This window comes from Ctenopharyngodon idella, chromosome 19, assembly GCF_019924925.1.
Source record: "Ctenopharyngodon idella isolate HZGC_01 chromosome 19, HZGC01, whole genome shotgun sequence".
NCBI lineage: Eukaryota > Metazoa > Chordata > Actinopteri > Cypriniformes > Xenocyprididae > Ctenopharyngodon > Ctenopharyngodon idella.
The window spans coordinates 25620781-25643242 of NC_067238.1; the positions used below are offsets into that span (position 1 = coordinate 25620781).

At 37.2% G+C, this 22462-nt stretch overlaps 2 protein-coding genes across 9 annotated transcripts in view; both read right to left on the reverse strand.

Moving 5' to 3' along the window:
- macf1a (microtubule actin crosslinking factor 1a) overlaps window positions 1-17746 on the reverse strand; it is a 182457-nt gene extending 164711 nt beyond the window's left edge. For 6 of the 8 annotated variants that reach the window (XM_051872300.1, XM_051872301.1, XM_051872303.1 and 3 more), the window contains exons 1-2: window positions 17556-17746; window positions 11135-11369 (exon numbers count right to left, since the gene is read on the reverse strand). In XM_051872300.1, the coding sequence (XP_051728260.1) occupies window positions 11135-11357 (223 nt within the window). In that variant the 5' untranslated portion in view covers window positions 11358-11369; window positions 17556-17746. Of the gene's footprint in view, window positions 1-3086; window positions 3963-11134; window positions 11370-17555 lie in introns of those variants that run through there. The other 2 variants (XM_051872302.1, XM_051872294.1) reach the window with 2 other exon arrangements.
- Window positions 17747-20676: 2930 nt separating this feature from the next.
- On the reverse strand, window positions 20677-22391 carry ndufs5 (NADH:ubiquinone oxidoreductase subunit S5). The gene is made up of 3 exons (XM_051872315.1): window positions 22251-22391; window positions 20989-21208; window positions 20677-20912 (listed from the first exon to the last, which is right to left on the reverse strand). The coding sequence occupies exons 2-3, from the start codon at window positions 21202-21204 to the stop codon at window positions 20808-20810; spliced, it is 321 nt and encodes a 106-aa protein (XP_051728275.1). The 5' UTR covers window positions 21205-21208; window positions 22251-22391; the 3' UTR covers window positions 20677-20807.
- Between the last annotated feature and the right edge of the window lie 71 nt (window positions 22392-22462).

Genomic DNA, 22462 nt, shown 5'->3' on the forward strand with positions numbered 1-22462 from the left:
TGTTTAAAAGCGGGAGCGTTTGAAAGTAGGCGTCTATCAGCAGACTGGTCCGCTGATAGACTCCTGCTTTCAAACGCTACCGTATGTATCCGTGTAAGCGCTCGGTAAAGACCGTCAAAGATGTCTATTTACAACATGTTTTTGAAGCGTTGATCATTGTAGCTAATCACAGACATATCTGATTAGTGTGTGAACACAATGGCCGATCAGAGGTGTTTACGAATCCGCTCAACGAGTCACATTTTTAAAATTTCAATACTGACTCGGTACCGAAGTCGCTACTTTTGTCAACACTAGATCAAGTATGACTAATTGTTTGACTGGTAGAGTATATAAAATATTTAATTAAATAAAAAAAAAAAAATAAAAAAATGTTCATTTAAACATTACTCGGCATAAAACAAAGTAAACGTCACAATAGATACGGTAACAAAAGTCCAATTTAGAGCCAGTGGTGCATATAAAGCTAAATCTATTGACCTTTGACAAAGCTAGCCTGGGAAGAAAAGAGGAAGGCTGCCTGTGTCAATACATAAAGTGTAAGAATAAACGAGAGGCATAAATAGAATACAAGAAGGAAGTTGCATAAGTTTAGATCTTTCTGCCCTTTATCAGAGCCTTTCATTCATCAAAATAAAACAACTCCCTTGGCAACCACTTTGAAAATTTCTGTTGGCTAATGTGGGTGTAATGCATACAATTAATTAAGCTTGATTTACCACGCTCTCTGTGGAGGCCAGAACTCTTGTTCACGTTAGCCTTGTTGTTTCAAAAGTGATATATTGGCGAAACGTCAGTCAAAGAAAATGTATTTCATTTATTTGAATAAACATTAATTTGAATAGACATACAGTGTGAAGGGAGAGGCTAGATGCATTAGTACACCAACTGAGCTTCCATTTTTATAAGGCATTATTAGAGGTGATTTTGTAGTGTCTCTAATGGACAATGGTCATGCTTCTAAATAGCACAGAAAAAACACTGTACTTAATATATCAAAGTCTTTTCACAAATATAAGCACGTTTTTTACAGATGATCAGTTACAGAGGATCCATTAAGATCACAGAGTCTACAAAATGAACTCTTGGTGCTATCTTAGGCCCCTGTCCCAAAGGCCCCTACAGAATCGCATTTCATTACAATAATCAATAATTAAAAAGGCCCTTTTCATCAAGGCTCCATCACAGATGCTCTCCGAGTCAACTGACATCACTCGCTCTTCCTTATATTCCCATCACGGTCAGTTTAATTTGAGGTATTCATATTTCACAGAAACACTGTCATTAGAAGTACAGAACAGCCCCTCTGAGGCCCTCAGGGGTTCACTGCTGTCCATCTCAGCACCATCCTTTACGGATTCTGGACAACTGGACATGATCAGACAGCAGTGGGCCACTGGAGAAGCTCAGACAGCAGTGGAAAACCAGACAAGCTGGGATACTAGGGCAGGGTTTCCCAAACAGGGTTTCGTGAGGAAACTGCAGGGGGTCTGTGAGTTGACGAAAAGTTAATATTTCATTAAGTTAAATGTAAAATTAAAATAAGTAAATGGAGTCAAACATTTAAAAAAAAAAAACTGTAATAGCGATAAATCTTTGCGTGATTATCAAAGACTGCGATTTAATTAGATAAGTATATAGTCTGTTGTGCTGTTTCAGAGTGAAGCACAGCACTGTTATCATTTACACGCATGAACCAGTGTTTTCAGCACCTCAGAGACTCAGATCACAGCAAATGAAGTGAAATCCTCTGAATGTGCATGTGCTGTTAGTTTAATGTGCCTTTAAGAACATAATGTGTGCCAGATGTTATTTAAAATAATAAAATAATTTTATTGTAACTTGTGATGTAAACATCTTAAAATGTGACCCTGGACAAGAAAACCAGTCATAAGTCGCACAGGTATATTTGTAGCAATAGCCAACAATACATTGTATGGGTCAAAATTATCGATTTTTCTTTTATGCCAAAAATCATTAGGGTAGTAAGTAAAGATCATGTTCCATGAAGATATTTTGTAAATTTCCTACCATAAATATATCAAAAATTTATTTTTGTGAGTGGATGTTTATTGCTAAGGACTTCATTTGGACAACAAAGAAAATTTTCTCAATATTTAGATTTTTTTGTACCCTCAGATTCCAGATTTTCAAATAGTTCTCAGCCAAATATTGTCCTATGCTAACAAACCATACATCAATAGAAAGCTATTTATTCAGCTTTCAAATGATGTATAAATCTCAATTTCAAAAAACTGACCCTTATGACTGGTTTTGTGGTCCAGGGTCACAAATACATATTTTTTTTAATTTTGCAGTACAATTAAATTTTTTTAAATTTGAGTTGAAACATAATAATAATAATTTTTCATATTCTTCTTCTTCTTCTTCTTCTTATTATTATTATTATTATTATATTCAATTTGATTGGGTTCTAAAACCCCAGTGTGATCAACTGACATTAAAGAATCGTGAACATCCAAATGTGTTGTTAAATTATTGAAATATCAACTTAATCTCAGGTACTTCAAGAAAATACTTACATTTAAGGGTTTCAGCTGACAAAAAAAGTTTGGGAACCCCTGCAGTAGAGGAATACTGGACAAACTCAAGGCATCACATCTAGTCATACTAAAGGACAAGTTCAGACACCAGTGGACTAGAATAGAAGACAAGCCGTGACACTATTAAACAGGCTCTGACAGCAGTGTGTAAAAATGGACAAGCACTAGCAGCACTGTAATACTGGATAGGCATGGATAGACAAGAAATTTGTTTTATATTAAATTATCTTTTAGTGTGGCTCCTAGAAAAAAAAGGAGTGTCTCCTTTTAATTTTTAATTTATCACTTACAAAAACAGCTAATTAACAACATTCTGAATATAATACTACACAGAAGCACTAGATGTCCTCTGCCCTTTCACAAACTCATGGGAAAAGAGACCCACTATCCACCTCCAGTGTCCTTGGACAACTGACAACAAATAGCAAATATAAATCGGGCACATAACAGCTAAAACAGTCGCATCGATACTTTTCCTAAGGTAAACAACACAACAAACTGGAGCTTTAGTGAGTCGTTTACCTTTATATCTCTCCAGCACATCCTCATACGCCTGTGCGAACTCCTTTTCCTGGGAGTGATTCGCCGGGAGTAAGCCCGGGATGTAGCCGGCCATAGCGTCTCTCACTCCCGCTGGCCGACTCACAGCGGCCCGCTGATAGAGTAATCCAGGACGGTGGATCCCAGTCGTCCGACAACAGCTGTCAAGTCCGGTTTGGGTTAAATATCCACAGTGGATACCGACTTATTCACGTTTCAGTATGTTTCTAAAGCGTATTATATTATATTTGGCGTTCGTAAACACGGTTAATTAAATAAATCTAGTGAAACAAAGCTACTTTGGACCAGCGGTTCCTATAAACGTGCGGTCAAAACAAGATTAGATAAATAAAAATACGTAAATATCTATCTTTAGAGTAAATATCACTTATCATATATGACGGTTAAACGTCAGAAAAGGTTTAAATCTAGATGTACAACTAAATAAACCCATCTTTCATTGATTTAGATCAGAATCGCAGCGGTTATCGTATTTAAAGTCCATTGTAGCGCGTGCGAGCCGGTGATTGGGTTTATATGTGTGCGCTTCTCAAGTATGTGTGTGTCTATGTGCGGTGGGCGGTCCGTTCGGCTCCTTCCGAAAGCAGATACGAGGCCTCAATGAAACGGTATCCGGCTAGTGCTTCTTATATTCCTTTGTCAATGCGCTCTTGACTCACCGGTACCAGCTATATTATGTTTTTTTCCATCCGTGCTGCTCAATGTAATGGCCGCTTCTACAATAATCACACGGCGTGTGTCTCAGTCCTCCCTCTATTTTCCCCTGTGCGAATGGGGTTCATGTTTCTCTATTCTTCCCGCAGTGCCTGCGCTCTCCTCCTCCATCCCTCCCTTCCTTCCACAGCCACGCCAGGCACATCCAGCGCAGGAAATTCATGGTGACAATGGCTGATGTTATTGGGTCTGATTCTTGGGTTTTGTCGCCCCCGACTGGTTAAAGCCGAGAGGTGCATCACTCCCTACCACCTGCTTCTGCTAGTCTAAACCTATATTTACCTTTAGAAAAAAAAAAGAAACATTACTATGTCCTGAAAGCAATTTTAAAGATGCACCTTTTATAAATTGTCAAAGCTGCGTCTCTACATTTTATAAACACGGTCAGATACTTATAAAAACATTTTAAAATCAGGCAAAATCAAAGGCAGCCTTATAATCCTGACGATCTGCTTTCCATGTTTCACTTGCTAACTCACATAAACTCTAAGTAATCGTGCTCATGACAGCTTGAATTGTAAATAAATTCTTTGGGATTCTTGATAATTTCCTATTAGTGACACAAGCTTAAGCAGATCCTGTTAGTATCGAGCAACACCAGAAAATAAATTGTCTACTGAATTCATATGCAAAATATGGTTATATTGTCAATACCATGAGACTTTCTGTGATGACTCAAGATGGAGCTGAGTATCTGTGGTCTCAATTTAAGGGAATGCTAGATTTGTCAATGTTTATAATATTTTTTGGCACATTATTTGTGCATCTGGTGGTGTTATTACATTTTACATTTACACAAATACTGTATAAATTGACTGGTGGCCAAAGAAAATCAAATTATGTGAGAAAATTGAAGATGCTGGAAAAACAGAAATAGGTCAATACCTCTGAACAGATATATATATATTCAGATATATATTTCATATATAGACCTTTTTTGCAGTGTGTTTTTGTCCCAGTACTGAGTATCAGTGGACAGGCTTTTGTCTCACATGATCATCTAGCGCACTGCCACCTAACAGCTGCAAAGTGTTATTTCAGGTAAAATAAAGTAACTGATTTGATTCATAGTGTATCTCTCTTATTAGTCAGTTGTAATGGGTTTGGTTTATAACAACAACAACAACAACAACAAAAGCATTTTTAAACCCCCAAAACTCATAACATGTCAGTTTTATAACAAGACCAGACTTTCCAAGAGCTAGATCAAGACAAGACTCCCTCATCCAGACCAAACCTTAAAAACCCAGACCAAAAACTTTTGACCCAAGAACAGACCACTTCAATAAACTGAAACAGAGAAACCCCTGAATTTATTGCCAATTTAATCATTTCAGAAACACTCTATTACCAAGTTATCTTTTTTACAATACAAAAAAAGTTTTATCACCCCACTTGATGTGTTAAACAATGAATAAATCATGCATATTTACTTTTACTATTTGCTTTAAACACAAAGTTTTGTCCCTGAATAAACCTAATTGCTTAGGACATTTATGTGTCACCAATCCCCTCAGTCACTTAGCTCCTCATAAAAAGAAAGTAAATTTGATAGCGTGCTTACATCTCATTCTCAAACTACTGTTGTAAACATCATCTGACCTATTTCCTTTGCATGTGCTGGGACAAGCATCCGATACATTGAGAGCAGATGTAGATCCATGCAAGTCCATGAAGTTTCCTACTAGCCAAGCCTCTCTTGGGCGACCTGGCTGCAGCCTGGTTTAGGTCTAAATGCTTTTAAAGAGTGTGTTGAAAGTTTGTTCATTCCTACATAGCAATACTTCTCCACAATCCTCTACCAATACAGCAAAGAGACACACACTTGCAAACACATAAAGTTGAGTGTGAGACCTGGAAGGCACACATGACCCCACAGTCTAACAACTGATAGCCTGACAGCGGATATTGCTGTTGGCCCCATGTGTCCCTAAACACACAGTAGTGAGGCACATTACACAGCTCTGGGAAAAGAGAGCATCACAGTTAAAGGGATAGTTCACCCTAAAATGAAAATTAAGTCATAAATTATTTACCCTGGTGTTGTTCTAATATCGAATACCTTTCTTTCTTTTATGGACCACAAAAGGAGAACTTAAAAAAAAAAAATGTCCCACTCACGCTCGTCCATATAATGCCAGTGAAGAGCGACCAGCATCAAGATTTTTAAAAAAGACGCAAAAGTATCACAGAACGATCCCATGCAACACGTGTCATATATTCAAAGTGTTCTGGGGGTATATAATATGAAATTTAATGTATTATTTAATGAAAATCTTGACCTTGGCCGTTGGTCTTCTGTGCACGGTGATGCGACGTATGCATTCGTGTGACTCTATCAACACCACAGTTCACTCCGTCTCGCCCAGAAAAAGCACTCAAGTTGTGAGAAATCAAGATTAACAAAAGCATGACATGAAATCCAATCTATGTACTATCTTCTCTGAGGTGAATATATCCATTTTGTTCATCGTAACAAGAAGTTATCGCGTTCACATCTGTCAACTGTCATTCTGTCATCAGACAAATGGAGTTCCGCTCCGGAGATTTTCAACTCAGTGAAGAAAGTACACAGATACTTTTTTGGGATTTCTAGGCATTGTATTTTGCTTTTGTTAATCTCGATTTCTCACAGCTTGAGTGCTTTTTCTGGGCGAGACTAAGTGAACTGTGGCGCTAACAGATTCACACGTACACGTACGTCGTGTAGCCGTGCACAGAAGACCAACGGCCAATGTCAGGATTTTCATTAAACAATACATTGCATTTCATATCATACACCCCCAGAACACTTGGAATATATGTAACGTGTTGCATGGGATAATTCTGTGATACTTTTGCATCTTTTTTAAAAAGCTTGATGCTGGTCGCTATTCACTGCCATTATATGGACAAGCGCGAGTGGGACATTTTTTAAAAAATTGTGGTTGATAACAGAAAGAAGGGCATACAGCATTAGAACAACACTAGAGTGAGTAAATGATGGCTTCATTTTCATTTTAGGGTGAACTATTCCTTTAAATAAAGCAAGAGCTAATCACTGAAATATATTCTAACTCCATTAAAAATCTCTTTTTGCTTTTAAATAAGGGTAATTATCACAAAAATATTTTTAGGCTCACTATTTTTATGGACTATTTATCAGGCGATTTGCTTCAGTGACAGTGGATCAGTTTACAGATATAAATAAGATGTCTTTCTCATCTAGCTCTGAATAAGAGGATAACATTCTACATTTATAGCATTTACAGTTAGTCTACATCTACATTTAAAAGCTCTTAAGGGCCTATTTATGCTTAGTCACTTCAAGCGCTTGATCGATCGGATTGCAATTCGACTAGGTATGCACATTCCTTTTACATTTAACCACATAAATGTGTCTCTGCCAAACAGATAACCTTATGCAATATGCAAAAAATAATGGAGTTCACTGCAACGATTTAGGTGGCTCATAAAAGCTAAAAACATTGGCAAAAAGCAAACTTCCAAATAGAGATGCTCCGATAAAATTCTGAACTTTAGATAGACAAATTATTATTGTCATGTTGTCAGTATTACTTTGTCTAAATAAATTCAAAATATAACTAAAAGTTATTGTTAAAGGTGCAGTAAGCAATTTGAGAAACACTGTTGAAAGTGGATCAGACTGAGCAGCACCAAAACTCACTTGCAGCCAATCAGCAGTAAGGGGCGTATACATTCATGATGGGGGAGGTGCCTGTGTTGCATAGTGTGTTTGAAAATTTGGGGGCGGAGCTATCAAGATAGGGGTGTGATCCTTTTGGGTAGGGGCGTGTTTGTTTTGGTAATTTCAGATATCAACAGCATTTCTCAGAAATCGCTTACTGCACCTTTAAATGATACATTACATTTTGAGACTTGCTAAAGATTAAATTGAATTGTTATGAAAATTATTTCATTATTATGTTTTTAAAGATTAACTTTAAGTGTGCATTAGATAACGGCAACTGTATTATAAATGTAAAAAAGATACATGTCTCACTGTCTTTCCAATGGAAAAAACATATTCTGTTTCTGTTCTTACTCTGTAGGTGGGCAACAACAATAAACCTTGACTGGAAGCTCTATAGAAGTGTTTTTCCATTGTGACTGCATGTCATGCCACATTTAAACTGTGTGAAGTTATGGCTTCATCAGTTATCTGAATCAGTACACACCAAAGAAAGAGGATGTCACTTACAACAGTAAAAGGCCACCCAGACTGAATAGTCTTTGTCATCGCTGTGATTTAGCCAATTTATTGCCTTTGGATTGCAGCTTGGGTTCGAACCACTTCACCTGCACGCACACACAAAATGAAAGGTGGACAGAGCTGAGATCTATGTGCATAGAGTTGTTTGTGTTTGGAAACTCAGTATGTTTTCTAGGCAACTGTCATAACTGTTTTGCAGCATGGCATTCCAAGAGTGAAGTGCTGTAAATCACACACATCCGCCTTCTTTCCAATTTATTCCCTCCATGCTCAATGTCTCTCTAACCTCTTCCTTTTAAAGGGTTAGTTCACCCAAAAATGAAAATTATCCAATAATTTACACACCCTCAAGCCATCCTAGGTGTATATGACTTTCTTCTTTCAGTCAAACACAATCGGAGTTATATTAAGAAATATTCTGGCTCTTCCAAGCTTTATAATGGGAGTGAATAGTAACCAAGATTTTGAACCCCCAAAAAAGCACATCCATCCATCATAAAAGTAATCCATACAGCTCAAGGGGGTTAATAAGAGCCTTCTGAAGCGAAGCGATGCGTTTTTGTAAGAAAAATATCCATATTTATAACTTTATAAACTAGAATCACATGCAAGTCGATTCTGGCGGAAGAGTGAACTTTGACCTGACGCATGACGTATTGACGAACACGGAAGCACAGAATATAGAGCAAAACAAAACACCGGTCACAAATTCGAAGTCTAAAATGAGAATTTTTTAAAGAGAAATATCAGAGAAGCTTGAGTTTGTTGCCCAGCCCTATTTGTTTGAACCACGAGAGGCATCTACTCTCACCTAAGCTTACGCTATGCCTACATACGTTGTACGCCGGAACTCAACTCTCTCGTAAAAGCGCAGACGGACGTTACCAGAAGCTAGTGATTAAAGTTTATAAAGTTATAAACATGGATATTTTTTTTTACAAAAACACATCGATTCGCTTCAGAATGCCTTTTTTAAACCCCCTGGAGCCGTTTGGATTACTTTTATGATGGATGGATGCACTTTTTTTGGCTTCAAAATCTCGGTTACTATTCACTCCCTTTATAAAGCTTGGAAGAGCCAGAATATTTTTTTTATATAACTCCGATTGTGTTTTACTGAAAGAAGAAAGTCATATAGTACATCTAGGATGACTTGAGGGTGAGTAAATTATGGGATAATTCTCATTTTTGGGTGAACTAACCCTAATATGCCATCACAACTCTTCCCCTTTAAGCTCCTGTTTGAACTTTGTCCCTTTTTTGCCCTTTCCTTCCTCTTAACTCTTGTCTTCATCTTCTTTTCATTTTCCAATTCCAGTTCAAGTCTCCGGGTCATTTAGTTCAACCAAGCTCCACATAATGACTCTCTCTTTTTTCTCAAACTCGAATTGAAATTCAAATGATCTCGCTAACTGTACTTCACTATTTGTTTTTCGGGCTTTCGCCCTTTCCCTCCTACTTCATAGCCATGGAAACTAAGGGGGACTGGAAAAGGAAACAGGTAACCCATGGCAACAAGGGAATTGAGGGATTCAGGCTGAGTCACCCTTTGAGCTGCCTGAAAAGTAGTGATTGTAATGGACACAGGCAGGACAACTTTGCTTTTTCTAAAAAGGTCAAATTAGCTAATATTTTAAGATACTTATTGACTTTGACGTACAGTTATGAGGGTCTGCAGGGGTCCTCTCTATGATATAATTTCCTGTTTTGTTTTTTTCTGCATGTTAGATTTTTTTTAGAACTTTTTCAAATATTAACAAGCAGTTTTGTTACAATATTATTTTTCTCTTAGAATTCTTTTAATGGTGTTCTTTCTTCTTTATAATATCATGACAGCTGTTTCATCCTGATATTTGTTATTTTATATTTTTATATTTTTCTTTAAACATAAAAAAACATGCTCATCATAGAAGAATATTTAAGTGTGTATGTATTTTAAAGTATTTTTGGATAAATGAATAGATCCAAAAAATAAAACAAATGAGCGACATGACATTGATCCTAATGTAGACTTCAGTGATGTTTACTGCTGTCAAGTCTCATGTATTTCAGGCTTACGATTATGTAAAAATTCATAAAGCTTAGACAATTTCAGCCATCATTCTTCTATAACAACAACCAAAAATCTCAGACTAAAAAAAAAGGCCCAAACGTTGATGGAACAAACACAGATCATGTCTGACAGAGGCAAATCTGGAGGGACACAAGCCCGACACATGGTCATAAAAATGTGAGGTTAGGATTGGCAGAAAAACTCTGTTGAGGCCATAGCGTGACAGTCTGCACAGCATTCCAGATGTGCCTTGGATATCCTTGCATCCGTTTTTATAAACCTAGTAAACAGTGACTAGTGTTTTCTCACAGTTTTGATCGCATATACACCCAGTCACAAAAGAATAACTAAATCTCTTTCCCTTTAGCCTAGTGTCTCTTTGTATCCAACAACTCAATACACTGTTTACTTCAGCATTGGTTAGAAACACAGACACGGTCTGTCAGGAGTAATGAAATCAGCAGGAAAAGCTAGAGCAACAGCCAGCAAGTCTAATAAGGGTCTCAAAACAGTTCGGCTCCCAACATTTGGCCTCTCTTCTCCCACTCGAGCCAAATTACAGTTTATTTCACAAAACTTGATCCACATGCAGCTGCATGTATCAATCTTGAACACTAATGTATATAAAAACCACTGCATGTCTTCCTTTCCAATTTGCCAGATTGCTTTGAATCGAATCATATGACTCACAAAACAAGTGCCATTTGCTCAATGAGTTAGTCTAATTTATACATTAGATTTAAAGTGACTGCATTATTGTGTTTAAAGGGATATTATTTAAAAATTATTTGTTTTTTGTCCATGCAATGAAAGTCAATGATGTCCAGTGTTGTTTTGCACCTCATTAACTTTCATTATATGGACAAAACCAGTTGAAATATTCTTCTGAATATCTTCCTCAGAAGAAGGAAAGTCATACAGTTTTGAAATTAAATGATGGATTTCCAATTTTTGGGTGAACTATCCCTTTAAATACTGAAGAGCACTTTCTGAACAAACATTTCTCACTTTCACAGTCCAATCTCTTACCTGCGACTCGCACAACCGCCCTCTCCGCGGGGTCCAGCACTGAGTCCTGGCTCTTGCGCTTGCGTCTCTCATGTTTCGATAGGTTCCATGGCAGAGTGTCCCCTTTGGGCCCAGCTGCGCTGTGGGCACAGGGCGAGAGAGAGCCTCCAGACCTCTCGCTGCGGAACGAACGCTCGCTCACACATGAACGTTCGCTCAGGCTCTCCTCGTCCGAGGAAGACATCTCACCAGGGGGCTGGGAGGAGGGATATGAGGGGTGGCAGGGTAAAAAGGGAAACAGAAATAAGGTCAAGACAGAAGCATGTGACTCTATATAATATGTGAGATGTATAATTCATCACCCACAGGGCTATTCAGGACAACGTACTATTACTAGAGAACATGAGTACAAAATAAGGCAGGATTTCTGAGAACATGAACACTGCAATAAAATGAAAGTAAAAGAGATGATGGCAGATGCTTTTGGATTTCTGGTGAGCATCGCTGACTCACTTTAACAATGATGATGAAAAGGAAAAGTGGCAGAAGGATCGAACTCTGTTTTCAGTCACGGTACTATTAAAACAGGTCCTGATCAGTATTGGTCATTGCATTTGGCTGGGCCAGGCCTCTCTGATGTGCTTTCCTCTGTGATCAGCTGGAAGGAATGGGACCCATGGGGGCTGGAGAAGCTTCCTGTCCGTCAAATTACTCCACATGAGCTGAACTCATCAATACAAGTGAGCTCAGTGCAAGATGTGCTCCCCTTTCCAAACTAAAGCAAAAAATAAACGTAATGTCCACACACTGATATAACTGCTCCATAAAAGTATTGATTGCAACGTTTCGACCATCAGGTCTTCGTCAGGCACAAACTTCCCTGTTGAAAAAAATAGCATATGCAGGTTAGATATGTTTTAAAGCATGGCAGCTGGTTTGAGCTGGTTTATGCTGGTCCTTAGTTAGTCATGAGCTGGTTTAAGCTGGTCTATAGTTGGTCCTAGTTGGTCCTTAGTTGGTCATGTTCTGGTTTAAGCTGGTCCTTAGTTGGTCCTTAGCTGGTCATGAGCTGGTTTAAGCTGGTCCTAAGCAACTAACTCCAGATCAGGACCAGCTTAAACCGAGCTCATGACCAACTAAGGACCAGCATAAACCAGTTCAAACCAGCTGCCATGCTTCAAAACATACATAACCAGCATATGCTGTTTTTTTAACAGGGTACATAATATTATAATGAAAACATTATAATTGTGTGCTTGGGATATGGCTTTTACGATTAAAGTTAAGAAGACTTTTGTTTTTGTAATTAGGCTCTGAAAAATTATATAAAAATATTGATTTAGATTTATCGGCTAATATATCGCTTATCGGCTTTCAAATATAAAGAATTATCGGTTATCGGTGCATCCAAGTTTTGTTTTGAAAATATATAATTCATAATTCACTTTCCCCTTTTCAAAATACTCATGTCATTCATGAAAGGCTTGAAAGGGGAGCTATGGCTATTCTGAGACAGCATTATATATTGCAACTGTATTTAGAGATTTTCACTGATTATTATATTTTTATTCTTTTATTATTTGCTAAATTTCTTAATCAACTAAATTACCTGAGTCAATGACAAATAAAGATGCCCAAGATTATGTAAAAAAAATATATGCTTAAATAAATTTAGTATAAAATGCACGTCAAATTCTTGGAAATGTTACCTCTGTATTTGTGTTAGTGTCATATGGTTTTTAAAAACTTTTATATAATTTTTGACAAATGCTTTGATTTAATGACTCCAGAAATGTGGTGTAACCAGAGCCATTGTCGGGGGATACAACCAGGAATGTTGTCCCATGCCCTGTGATGAGTGGGTTTTCTATGGTGTAGCCTACAAATTGAGCCGAGGGGACAGGGGGCTCACAAAAAAAAAAAAAAGGAGTCCTAAGCGACATTGTGGGTGTAACCATAAATATTTTATAACATTTTTCTTTTAAAAATATCATGAATTGTTTATTTTTTTATATTATTTTTTAAATATATTTTTTAATATTACTATTTCCTTAATAAATAGTAAAATAATAAAAGATCATGGCAAATTACTTTTTTTAATATTTATGATAATGTATTTGTATTTTTTATTTTTACTTTCGATTTTTTTTTTTTTCAAATATTACTACTTCTATTTCATTATACATTTTAAAATAATAAAAGACTATTTTTTACTTTTGATTAATCTTTTTTCTTCATTACAAAGAGTATTGTGGCTATTTTAGTATTAGTTCTTACTCAAAATCTAACTTTTTATTTGTATAATATTATGTAACATGCTTCAAGAGCAACTTGTAGAGCATTGCAATGCAGTTTGCTTTGGATACAAATATGACAAATATATAAACACAATGTTCTACTTTATGATGTGAACAAGTCTGTCCTGGAATTCATTTATTTATTTCAGAAAGTGTTCATTACCTGCATGTAACCAGATATGTTAAGCTCAGTCTTTACTGCTTCTAAAAAGCAGGACCAAGTTCACTAGAAACCATGTTGCTGAAGCTAGATCTTTTTGCCATCCCGCTGTTGCCTGACAGCATGGTGGTTCAGTGGCAGCCAACAGATATAAATAGAGGCAATGCTGTATTCAAAACCTTGCTATGTCATTATGCCTGTGAAGGAAAATGGAGGAAAATACTGCTCTTTTTTTCATTATTTCATCATTAATTTCTTTCCCACCACCACACTAAGTATGTTCAAGACAGCTGAATGCACCCAATGCACCGACAGAGAGCCGTTGTGTTGATTTAAAGTCTCTCTGCAACTAGCTTTGCATTTGCACAAAGAGCCGGGCTTCCCACAACGTTCGCCAAGCACGTCTCAGAACAGCCTTAATGTTGCACCACCGCTCCATTTCCCTTCGAGAGAGATGATAAGTTTGTGGAACAGAGGTTGGTGGCATTTGTTCTCTTGCTGGTGTTTATACAATGTGTGCAAAGATATGCTCATGTGCATTCACCCATGAGGACAGAAGCATCTGCTATGAGTAACACTAACACATCACTGTAGACACACTCACTCAATAATGACACTTGCTGGGAACAGCAATGGAGGAGGGGATATTATCATAGCAATGAATAACGGCTTTGCATTATTCAGAGCATTGTGGCCATTTAGGTATTAGTTCTTACAGTAAACGTGACATTTAATCTGGACGTAATGCATGAGGTCATGCATTCTGTATGTTGGAGCATCAGTTTATGCCTTTATATATTAGGGGCTCACAATTGGTTATGCTTCAGTACCCATATTTTACATTGGATGTTAAGTATCGACAACAAAAATATCCTTAAAACAATTATTAAAATGTATTAATTTACCACAAATGACATGGTCAGCACAAACAATGTTTATTCTTGTTGCAAGTGAAGTTGAACCCATATTTAATGTAGTAGCGTTGTTGCTATCCTATGCAAGATTATATGTAAGTTTTTTCATTTACACTTTTAAAAATAAAAAGTCTAAAAGGAGGGGTTTCACAGTGATGCCATAGAAGAAGCATTTTTGGTTTCCCAAAGAACATTTCAGTGAATAGTTCTGAAAAGAACCTTTTTTTTTCTTGATGTGTGAACAACATTTTAATAATCTAAAGAATCTTTTTTCCACTATAAAGAACCTTTTGTGCAGTGTAAAGGTTCCATGGATGTTAAAGGAGACCTATAATGCCCCTTTTCACAAGATGTAATATACGTCTCTGATGTCCTCAGAATGTGTCTGTGAAGTTTCAGCTTAAAATACCCCACAAATAATTTATTATATCTTGTCAAATTTGCCCCTATTTGGGTGTGAACAAAAGCGCGCCGTTTTTGTGTGTGTCCCTTTAAATGCAAATGAGCTGCTGCTCCCGGCCCGCTTTCCAAAAGAGGGCGGAGCTTTAAAAGCTCACGCTTCAGTTGCTCGACAACAACAAAGCTGGAGAATCTCACACAGCCAAAATGACGATTGTCAGTAACGGTGTTCAGCCTTACATTGTTCAAACTGGAGTCAGACACTGACGGACAACTTTCAGAATGCAACTGGACGTTTCTGAATGGTTAGTGGATAAATTTATGTAGTTGCTGTGGAGTTGATTCAACTCATCGACCAGCATGTGCCGTCATGTTAATCATTTGTGCAAATCCAGCGCTGAATTGACCCTCATTTGTGAAGCAGTCTGGCGTAAAATGACGGCATGTCAACAACAATCTGCTACAACTCTTCCTCTTCTCTAAAGCAGCTCAACATGGCCTCACCCCCTTTGTTGCATGTTCGCTGGTGCAGGGTTTATGTAAATGTTGGGGTTTGTGATGTCACCAACCCGGGAAGAAGCTCGTTGTAGTCCCTACCAGCCTTTGTTGTAGTCCTTAAATTTCTGTATTTCTGTTAAAGAAAATATCTCCCTTTGCACTGAACTTTGGGCGTCGTAACTTTGCAGATGTTGTTTATGCTCAAACAGCAATATTAAACACTAACTAAAGTTAAAATAGTGAAATCATAATCAAGGACCCATTTAAAGGTTCTGCATGGAACCCCCTTGATAAAGAACCTGTATTTTTAAGAGTGTAGATTCATTTTCTTATAGTTTTGTTTTCCCTTGCTGCCCACAGAAAAGATCTGTTGCTGTTGCCCATTTTTGGGTCACGACCCACCAATTGAGAACCACTGATCTATTTGAACAAATCTGACCTGGAAACATGTCCTACACCAGAGACAGACAAATGCAAAGTGTTAAAATGAGGAAACCTGCTTGCAAAGAGAGTAGCAATTTGATTACTGGGTAAAATATCATCTCTATTAAAGAAATCACAAGACACGCCGCAATCACAGACACTATTTGTCCTATTTTTTTTGTGGTTTTGCATGTTTGCCAAGGACAGTAGCTACAATAAGCCCCATTTGATCAGATCAAGGATGGATTACAAACCAGGCCAATGGGGCCAGTGCCCGAGGACTCTAACCGTCAGAAACCTTGAGATGTAAAACCGATGTTGATATACGAACAATGCTTGAATGTGTGCTAGTGATTATAGCCACAATGTGATGTAAATGAAGAAATTAGAGATATTATCAGTGCCTCTGAACAGCTTTAATGTCGTAATCGCAGCTTTCTGACTTCTCGCAGCTGTGACTTTATTTCCAATATTTGTTATGTCATTTATTGTTATTTGGACATCACAAAAACTGCAAGAGGTGTTGCCCCGGGTCTCGCAGGACCATAATTTTAGACTTGATAACTTCTAAATGTATATTTGTAAATGAGGTGAAGCAAAAGAGCAGAATGGCTACACTCACACAGCAGGCAAACATGGTGTATGTGCATCTCTACAGGAGCACAGGGCAGGAAACCATCTGTGGATGCTGTTAGAAATAGCCTTTACCCACTCAACCTTCTGTACTTTCACACTTTAGACCAGGAATGCTTGTGATTATGTAAACTTATTGAGCACAAGCCTTTTGTTCGTTTCGCTCTGTCATCTCTGGAAGAGATCAATGAATGAATATTCACCATTGAAGGGAAAGACGTGCATAGATCCATAAATATCTGCCTAGGAACGCCCCTTCTTTCAACACGTAGCTACCTCTACTACTGCATAGTGATGGAAAATCCGACACATTTTGCGAATCGATTCTTCAATGAATCAAATTCAGCTGCGTTTTTACGTCATGACATAATTGTGGCATCCACGATTCAGCTCACAAATCATTTAATTAAACCTAAATATAATGTTTGAATGTACATTATTAAAGTTAGTTTACTATAACCACCATGATTAACATGTAAATCATGATTTATTAAAAACCAAGTCTGTTTTGTCCAAATATCCAAATGTCAATAACCGCATTTCATGCGTTTTATTTGTAACATTCTCACACTGTTTTGCTGATTCGAGAACCGCTCTGCCAGATTCAGTCCAATTCGTGAACGAATTATTTAGTCCGGTTTTGTGGACCGGCTCAATTGAATCGCTGAAAAGATCCGACTCTTAAGAACGATTCGTTCACACATCGCTAGATCGTAATGTGGCAAAAATCGAGGAGAGTGACCACAGAGGTGTGCAGCAGAGCCTCTTTGTCCAAACACACTGAATAACAGGCTAACAAGAAAAGGATCCATTCATGCGGGCGTGAAATGAATAAATCATCACCTTTATTTGTAATTAATTAGCGAGAGAAATTAACACCTCGGCTTGCTCTCTCTATAGAGAAAATCACTTCCGATGCTTGATTATTAAATGGAAATGAGGATGCTTGTAGAAAATATAGAGTTTTTTACATGATATTTCAGCGTTTAGTAATGAGACGTTAAAGCACAAACTAAAAGCTAAGATGGTGACACACATGTGTAAAAAACGATAATCATCAGACACATACACCCCGAGGCTGTCGGACAGAATAACGACGGACATTTGGACCTTCTTACCGTATAACGGCAGTGCCCGTTACCGCACGCAGGGTGACAGAGGCGGGGATGCGCTGGCTCTCAATCCTGACAAACACGCCTCTCAGCCGGCCAGAGAAACACTGACTCTCGGTCCGTTTTGTACCGAATCCGGTAGACAGAGGAGCAGTATGGAGACTGTGATTCGGTAATGGCTGTCTATTCCCCTCCTTTCATATCCCTCCTTCTCTCCCGCTCTCTCTTTCTCCAGCCCCCTCCTCCTCCTCTTCCTCACTCTCTCCTTTTTCATCCACCCTTAAGCCCAACCCTCTTTAATGATGATGATGATGATTTTAATAATACATTATTATAAGCATTATATGAAAATCATAAGACTGTCTAGTAAATTCAATCAAAATTCCCATTAGTTCAATCTAATAATCTCAGTTCAATGTGAAATTCAGTATAACAGTACATGGAAAAAGGTGCTTCACACATTACATATCAATTCTTGTTAATTCAACACAAACTTTAAATGTGTTTTTAATATGAAAAACATTATGTATCACACAGTGGTGTGCGGTGGTGTTTTAAAATGAGGAGGCAAAGTCCTCATTTATGTCCCTGTTACATAATTTTAAGTTAACATTACATAAAAAGAGAGACCAAATACAATTCTGTTTTGTTATTTTTACACTATGTAATGTTCTATTTATTAAAGCAAAGTATCAATTTCATCAAGTTAGTGTTTTTACTCATTTTTACATTTATTCCAAAATAGGCAGTAACAACAATATATATACTATTTATACTATTTTTAACTAATATGCAGCTTTTCTTTTTAATAGTCAATTTATTTTCAGCAGTCATCAAGCTTGTACACACTGGTCACCCACTCACAGACACAAAGATGTACCTTTTGCGGGTGTCGCTGTTTGACAGTGTTTATTTAGAAAAACGAGTGACTTTTACACTTTTTAATGTCAAATTTTGTAACATTTGCGTTGTTTTATGTTTTGTAATATCTATTATTTTCTCATCCAATTTTTTTGAGGAGGCACTGCCTCCCTTGCCTCCTCGGAGGAAACGCCCCTTATCACAGTGGAAAAATAAGCATCTAAACTAGTCTGAGACTCTTTTTTTTTTCCACAATGGGAGACCAGTCAGGTCCAACAAACCAGCATAGAGCATGTCATGATAGTTAAATGTGGCCATACACTCTAACAAATGCTGAGTTAAAAACGGACTAACCCAGCGGTTGGGTTAAATGTTTGCCCAACCTGCTGGGTAGTTTTATTTAACTCAACTATTGTTAAAAAAAAATATTTTATTGCTTGCTTATGATTGTTGGAAATGAACATTTATTAATAAATTTAATGAATAATGAAACAATAAACATTTATTAAATTGTTTATTAATAAATGTTCACCTTTTGATTATTATTGTTGCCTCTAGTAATTATGTGTCTTATTTTTAATTTCCAACCTATTTTGAGTTCATTTAAAGCCAGCTATATAGTAATTTTTAAACAATAGTTGGGTTAAATAAAACTACCCAGCAGGTTGGGCAAACATTTAACCCAATCGCTGGGTTTGTCCATTTTCAACCCAACTTGGATTGTTTTTAACCCAGCATTTTTTAGAGTGTGGCATTTCCAAGACTAACCCCCTACAAACATAAATTACATAACTTTTTTTTTTGTTTTTTTGTAGTTGTCCTTAAAAAATATAATTTGTAATGAATCTGTAGTCAAGAATCTGCCTGTCCTCATTGAGCTGCAGTGGAATTCAGTGTGACAGTGAAGGATTAACTGCTGCTGCTGAACTGATCAAACAAAACCCATCACAGAGCAGCCCTGCTAAAAATAACAGTGGACATCCTGTGGACATACTTTGCCAAATTTTAACTCTAGAAAGATTGTCATCACGTGAAGACAAAGACTATCTAAAATGGACTAGCTCTTACAGTGACATCTAATTGTATAAAGCAAGCTTTTAACCTTAAACAGGCTCAATTGAACCCAGATGGTCGGCACGTCTTCATTCCACTCGTGTACTCGACTTTACATTTGAACTTTGCTCAGACAGAGCTGCTCTAAGCGTCTCAACAGAAATATCTAGCAATTTATGAACCATACTCATCCAATTATTCAAGCAGTTTATGAACCATACCCCCAATTATTCCTATTTGATTGCTTAGGCTTTGCGAAAATGTCACAGGAGTATAAAAGTAATTTCTCTAGAATATTGATGCTTCGTTTATTAGTTTAAATCAACACCCATAGGTAACTGAAGCTCAAAAATAGTGGTTTGTTACTGCCACCCACTGACCAACACACCAAATAACTAATCCTGTAAGAGTGACTGGAATGTAATTGGGATGTCAAATGGATTGATGCATTCATATTAAGCTTTCAGTTGGAAGCTGTCCCGGGGGAAGCTTAACCAAACCACTTAAAGACAGTTGAATTCAATTCAGACTCAAAGACAGACTGAATATATTATACCACAGTATAATACAGATAATCAGATGGTCTCACACTAACTGAAGAATGAATTCAAGTTTAATGTATCATATCAGTGGTTCTGAATAAGGGGGTCAGGGCTCAGTAGGGGGCCTCAGAAACTTAAAGGAGAGCACAGGATGACTTAAAGGGACAGTTCACCCAAAAATGAAAATTGTCATAATTTACTTACCCTCAAGTTGTTCCAAACCTGTATGAATTTCTTTCACAAACACAAAAGAAGCTATTTTGAAAAATATGGGTAACCAAACAGTTTATGGGCCTCACTGACTTCCATAGTATGGAAAAAATAAATACTATGGAAGTCAATGGGGTCCATCAACTGAAATATCTTCTTTTGTGTTCAGCAGAAGAAAGACATTTCATACGGGTTTGGAACAACTTGAGGGTGAGTAAATGATGACAGAATTTTCATTTTTGGGTGAACTATCCCTTTAAAAGTATTTAAATGAATAATGTTTTACTAATATATTACAATAATTATGCTAAAATCACACATTAAGTATAACTGTGTGTGCATATATGGGACATATGGGTAAGTAAAGGATGAAACAGTTTTCAGTTTAGACTAAACTATCCCTTTAAGAGTTGTATTGTATATTTGCACTAAAGATAACATATATAGACAATAACAGCACATGGAATCATTATATTTATTTTTTTGAACATTAAACAATGTTGATACAGCAATAATATTATAATACATAAGCAGGGAAGTAACTGTACAACAGGATGAAAGAGATTGTATGTTCGGTCTGGGGTTGCTGAATTCACGGCCGGACCTCTTCATTGCCTGAGTGGTGCGGAGGGGGAGTGTACGTTCCCTCTTTAATCATCTTCTCCTTCTGCTTACGGATCTCATATAAGCGTTGTTGCTGTAAGCAGTGATAATTATGTTAGTAATGTGAATAACCTCAAATACATTGCTTGAATATTTCCGAATTTACTTACAGTCTTTCGGCGGTGCAAGCACTCATAGAAATCTTCCAACTCCAGATTGCACTCCTTTTTGGCCCGGTTCTGGCCGATGCCGTGGGCGCACTCTATCCATTCCTTCTGAAAGGCATGGCAGCGAGCGGCCCGCTTCTGTGGCTGTTCCCCACTCTGAGCTAAGAGCCACTGGTCCAGATTAATCCCAAGCTTTGACTGGAGGTCAACGAACGGCATGATTCTAGAAATTTAACAAAAATGTCTAATGTAAAATAATGCATTCATGTTTAAAAACAATGAACAAAGCAGTTGTTTACTTCTGTTCTAATAAATTACACCTCATTATTTAGTCTATATATTTCTCGCACTCTTCAGGCACTAAAGTCGGCATGAAACAGAAGTTACGATAGTCTTTTCTTCCCTATTGTGACTGTGACTTATATGAGTGAAACAGCTTCTGAATAAGAAAAGATGTATGGCAGGATTTAATTTTTTAATTTTATTTATTTATTTTTTTTATCCATAGGGATTTGATTGGATCGTTGTGGTTTGCTATTGCTGCTCACATGTGATTGACAGGTTGCCCCGCCCTCGCGCCAGTAAACACGTCATCAGAGAAGAGGTATCATTTCAAAAGAGAATTCTGATTAAAGATTATGAGAGCATATGAATTAAAAAATAATAATTAATGATTTGCACGGATAAATCGTTTATAAGAAATACTGCAATATTCCATAAAAAAGAATGGACAATTTTGACTTAATGGTGAAACTAAATAAAACGAAAAGTGTTTATAAGCAACTACTGAGCATCTCCAAAACTTGTTTATTACTGATATGTTGATAGCGATCATGCCTAAATTATTATTCCGTATTTTACAGCTATATGCTTTCAGATACGTATTATGCTTTCAACTAAAATCTTTTAGGTACTAAAAAGAGAGCTGTTGAACGACCTTATTAATGTATATGACAAGTAATGAGACATTTATAAGCTGGCGTCAAAAAAAAGCGATCTGTCGGCTCCTGCAATTAGTTAATATTACATTTAACATTTGCACTTGTTTACTTTACTTTAACAGTGTAGAATAAACATGCTATGTTGATAATAGTCGTCCTGCTGCTGGCTAATTTGCTAGCCTGACGACAGGCCCGATAACGATACAGCAGAATGCGTTTATTCTAATGTAATGTAACAGCAAATGGTTTACATTAGTGCTGGCATATTTATGAACGTCACATGTAAGAAACAAAAGCTCTCAAATTGTAAATACAAGCACTGACCGTTCGGTTCAGAGTCACTTTAACCTTCCTCAGGCCCACAGTTCACTCACGACCTGTCCGCTGCCGTAAACCAGGCGCTGCTTGTTTACGCCACTGCTGCAAACATTCTGACGTCAAAGTTGCAACACGCACAGTAGGGGGCAGTGTTGGCACATTTTTGGTTTGAAGTATTTTGAATTCAAGCCTGAACCTGTGTAATTTGAGTATTTTAT

Coding starts and splice junctions, on each gene's coding strand:
- ndufs5 (XM_051872315.1), bottom strand. CDS start 21,204: ATGCCGTTCGTTGACCTCCAGTCAAAGCTTGGGATTAATCTGGACCAG. Junction 20,913..20,988: donor GCTTGCACCGCCGAAAGACT/GTAAGTAAATTC, acceptor CACTGCTTACAG/CAACAACGCTTATATGAGAT.